General features: G+C 39.8%; 1 protein-coding gene across 2 annotated transcripts in view; it reads right to left on the bottom strand.

Moving 5' to 3' along the window:
* Positions 1-5,196, bottom strand: part of crppa (CDP-L-ribitol pyrophosphorylase A) — a 48,295-nt gene that overhangs the window by 32,218 nt on the left and 10,881 nt on the right. The window contains exons 4-5 of one of the 2 annotated variants that reach the window (XM_032518948.1): positions 2,969-3,073; positions 1,870-1,915 (exon numbers count right to left, since the gene is read on the bottom strand). In XM_032518948.1, coding sequence (XP_032374839.1) covers positions 1,870-1,915; positions 2,969-3,073 — 151 coding nt within the window. The remainder of the gene's footprint in view (positions 1-1,869; positions 1,916-2,968; positions 3,074-5,196) is intronic. The other variant, XM_032518949.1, reaches the window with a different exon arrangement.

Here is a 5,196-nt window from a genome sequence, read left to right on the forward strand (position 1 = left end):
GGTGGGGTCTCCTGGAAGCTTCTCATACATAAGGGCCCATATTATACTCATTTTCAGGTAAATATTTGTATTTTGATGTTGTACCAGAATAGGTTAACATGGTTTCATTTTCAAAAAAACACCATATTTTTTGTTGTACTGCACATTACTAAAGATCCTGTTTGTGTGTTGTAGCAGTGTTTTGCCATTGAGAACGAGTTAGCAGGCTAGCGCTAGCATGCTACGGGTTAGACACCTCGTCTCGGCTAGTTACGTAGAAAGCGGTGGAGATTTTGAACAGCTCACCCGGAGACTGAAGGCAGAGGACATTCAGAAACCTGTATCTCACTCAAAACAGCATGGATGTTTTTTCTCCAAGTGCGTGGGGAAGCACCAGACACACAAAATAACACCCCAAATAATATGGGCACTTTAAAATATATAATAAAGATCAAAACATATGAAAGAGGGATGGTGCAAAACATTAACCTGCTTTGAGTCACTTCACCTACACCAGTTTTAGTTGAACATTCACATAAATGGACAATAAAGTAGAAGCCAGTTTTGAAGAAGAAGTCAATCAGAGGCATAAATCAGATTTAAAGCGCTTTGTCGTTGAATTTGGGGACAAAACAAGGCTGAATTTATCCAAAACATTTAGCCAGAATCTAAAAGTAAATCCATTTAAGCTGCAGATTGTAACATCAGTCTTCTCAACACCTTCATCTTTAACTTCCACTCGCTGTTAGCGGCTCATGTAACAACATTTTAAGCACTGTAATTGGATGTGATCTTCCTGAAACACACATTGGGAGTTGTAGTTAACATCTTCATCAAGGTTATAATGTGCACAGGCTCCACTTTTTATCAATGAACCAGATATTTTCTAACACAGTTGTTAATCTTTCGCACTGACGATCTATCCGGCCCAAGCTGTCCAACTGTTGCGTAACATTGTCTATGGGAAAAATGAATTGGACTTTTACTTCCAGAACCAAGGGCGCCAGAAAAAGGCAATCTGTGGTAAAATTATAAGTTCATTGTCAAAAATATCTAACCATTTCTTTAACGTTAAGATATAATGGCCAACTTCGTACGTCGTAAAACAACATCAACTTATCACAGCTACAAAAAAACGGAGGCCTTCCAGGACGGCTGCCTCACTTACAAAGCCCTCTATTGAGAAATCAACCACACAAACAAGCACTTCTAACCAGGATACACACAGCCACGTGTGGGCCTACACACACAGACACACACACACGCGCATGCACAGTCGTGCGTATGAAAGTGTGAGAACACAGAAACACAAACACACACAAACTGAAACACACAACAGTTTCTCATGCTGACAGATGTGAGAACTTTCTTCCACGTCCTCTCTAAAAAACACACACACACACACACACACACACACAATGAACTCATTCACATCAGAGGCTCTGGGAATAATCACTATGCACCTTCTGTCTTCATCAAACAGGTAACTGTTGGTCCAGGTGCTGTCGGGGTGAAATATGGGCTTGTGATTATTTCCATGCCTCTGATTGTGATAGTTGCCCTAGTCCTGACTTGCTCTCCGTAGTATTCAGACGGCTTTACACCCGTCCTGTTCCAACCAGCTGAACAATGCTACAAAGAATGTTTCCTCTCAGTACAGTGAGGGGCGATTTTGGTTCATTGTATTCAAGAAGAAGAGACAAAAACTCTTACATTGCTCATTTCTGACCTTTTGATCTATCTGAGAAGACCTACTGCCTTCAGCCTTTCATGGATACATGTCTACATGGATTCTTCCTGTGTGTATATCATATAAGCAGATATAGAAAGTCAACAATACACAGTACAGAAAATGATTATAATGGCAAATGTATGAAGAAGGTAACCCACCTTTAATAATGGACTCTGCAGCCGCCAAATCCCGTTTGTAGGTCACCTGAAGGACAAAATAACAGATCCGTTCACACAAATTGGGGGGATGGGGATTATTTATAGAGGTGTCTGGAAATAAGATAGTTTTGTTTTTTGTGCCACAATTTTAAAATTTCTGCCTCATAGACTGAAGGTAAATGAAATTTCACTTGGGTTCCTCAAAGCATTGAAAAAGTTACTCTCTCTGTGTCACGAGAGGATTCATAGGAAAAGGGAAATAGGAAGTTAATCCTGCTACATAAAATCATATTTATTCTTTGGACTTTTCTGTAATCTTTGCTTTTTCTTGAGAAATACTGAGACGTTATTAATGGGATTAATTTGGCTAATCTTCACTGTTCCTACGAAGAAGAAAACTCACATGAGTGTGTAAAGGGGAAGTTCAGTTCCTGACTCAGTCCCTGTGGCTCCATAGATCCTGGAAGTATTTAGTTAAAAGGGCTCTGAGAAGGTTAAAAAAACAACCTCTTTCTCTTCAATTGAGCTGCTCACAACGAAAAGACACCGAATCTGCGGTGTGTGGTCGGGGCTTTGTATTTATCACAAGCAAAAAGGTTGGGAACCACCTCTCTGAGTTATCCAGAGTAACCGAGGAATTGTTTTGTGGAAAGACAAGTTGCTCTTCAAATGTTATTCAAATGACCTTCTTCAATGCTCCGAGCACCACAAACAAAACTCTGTCCATGTCCATTATATTAGGGGTGGAGAAAGAAATCTCAAAGCCACAGCAAATAAAACCAAAACTATCTTCATGGCTAGATAACACTGCGTCTGTCTTTTTGTAATTAGGGTGAACTAACCATTTAAGGCAGAAAGTTACATGATCTGATAGAGGGTTAAATACAGAACATTTGCAATTAAACTAATTTCTACATGCTAATCCTGGATGTCACATTCAATGTATTAGTGCTTCCTCTTCTGCCAGCACCCCTCACTTTCAATTCCTGAGCTTTGTTTGTGCCCATATGATAAATTAGCAGCGGGCACACAGCTGTGCTGGCCAAAATGTCACTGAATCCACAATCCCCAACCCAAACCAGGCCCCTGGCGAGCTCACCTTCCACAGTGTTGGCGGACCCTGGATGAGCTTGGCGTTGGTGCCACAGTACTGCAGAGCCAGATGGAGACACTCGGTGCCAAACTCAAAGTCTGATTCACTGCACTGCAGAGGGGACACAACACAGAGGAGCGGCTCGGGACGATCGTCGACAACAATATATTTCCATCACACTCAGTGGAACGGTGGTACGTTATGTTAGTCCACTGAAAAAGTGTACACATTCTTGACATTTTCTAGATTATACTCTTATTAGACCAGACAGTCTGCAGTGTACAGCCATGCTAGTGGCACTGTGTGGCTGCATGCTAACATGCTCACAATGACTATGCTAACATGCTGATGTTTAGTTTGACTTCAGCATGTTTCCATTACAACATTTGCTAATTTGTAATTATCAAAAAATACAGCTGAGACTGATGGAAATGTAAAGTAATTTTGACCTGAAATGGCACTAAAGGAAAAGTTAGGAGATCACAAATGTTATCACAATTCATCCTGAGGAGAACATGAATCCCTTTACTAAATTCAATGGCAATCCATCCAACAGTTGTCGAGATATTTCACTCAAAATCACACATCAGTACCAAAATCAGTAGGAATCATCCTCTGAGGTCCATGACTGTCTCTACAAAATGTCATGACAATCCATGTAGTTGTTGTTGAGGTACTACAGTGTGGAGGTCCTGGACGGACCAAAAGACATGAATAATAATATAATAACTCCTATTTCTTTCTAGTAATGAAGTATTAAGGTTCATGTCCTTTCCTTGGGAACTTTAACGTGCTGCTCGGCAATCAGATTTTTTATGACGATTAGATTGATGCTATAATTATATTATGAGATACCTTGCGTGCAAATTTGAGATTTTGTGCTGAGGTTGATGCAAGGGAAAAACACATAAAATCCAAAATGTAAATAACATAAAAAAACTAAAATCAAAACTAAGTAAAAAAAGAAAGCGTGAACGTGAACGTGTTCTGTAAACGTCACGCCAGTCTACAGTTTAGACTTTGCCATTTCTACATGTACATCTGGAAATTACTAGCGGTAAAGAAAAGCTCAGGGGGTGTTAAGGGGGTTAAGGGGGGTTTCAAGGGCGTGTTCATGGGGTAACTTAAGATCATAAATATCCAAACCAAATTTCATGGCAATGTAGCCAATGGTTTCTGAGATATCTTGCGCAGCAACCAAGTCTTCAATGGATCAACCATACAACCACATCGCCATCCTTAGGCCCCATCTCCAAAAATATCAAATAAGAAATATAAAACAAAGACCCTTGGTTCAATAAGAGCATTAGGCATGCTTGGAAATGTCTAAGTCTACTTAGTACACCTGCATTTAAGAATTGCCCCATATTATTATTTTGAGAAGAGTTCAGACTCTGAACAATATTGCCTGCTGTATACTCTCTCTCAACACTATACACAATGTGTGTAACACTTGTTCGAAAAGCTTCTTTTGTCCAGACGTTTCTGCGATAATGAGATGAAACTCTTCTTGAACTTGAACTTTCTGCACATACTTCACCAAATATATCGGAAGCCTTCCATACACCGTCTGTATTGAGAGCAGAGCCGGTGTTTGAACAGAAGAAAAACAGACTCATGATGCTGCCGTCACCACATTTTGAGGCAGACTGTTTTCTTTGGCTGGTGGACTGTTGGCCCTGTAACACTCTTATCTCTTTGAACTCATTTCATCAGGACATCAGACATGTTTCCACGTTGTTCTTCAAGATGTGATGAGTTTGCTTGTACAACATTTTGATGCCACACAAACAGTTGTTCCTGCATATTTGAGAAATGGCAACATTTTATCACAGGCGGGTGGTGGTTTGTCTTTTTTTACTTCTTTTGGAAATTGTTCAACCCTCAAACTGACCATACATTTCCAAACATACAGTATAGTAATTTAACTATTATGTTTTTTATTATCATAAAAGCAGTAACTGATTAAAGGGTCCTTTACTTTACTGCCCCTCTTTAAGAGCAGAGATGTGACATTGTTTGTTCCAGTATTTTATTTCCCCTTGTTTCTAATGTAACAGTTCCAAGGCTCATTAGCTGGTAAGAACATGTGGTTCTAGTATATATTTCATTGAAAGGAAAGGCTAAACATGCAAATTTGATGTTTTTATCGACTTTGAAAGACAGCTTAAATGAATGTGTTGCCCGTTACACAAAATCATGCGTGGTTGTGGCTGCAGATGTTACAAAAGGGG

The sequence above is a fragment of the Etheostoma spectabile genome, chromosome 6 (genome assembly GCF_008692095.1).
Source record: "Etheostoma spectabile isolate EspeVRDwgs_2016 chromosome 6, UIUC_Espe_1.0, whole genome shotgun sequence".
NCBI lineage: Eukaryota > Metazoa > Chordata > Actinopteri > Perciformes > Percidae > Etheostoma > Etheostoma spectabile.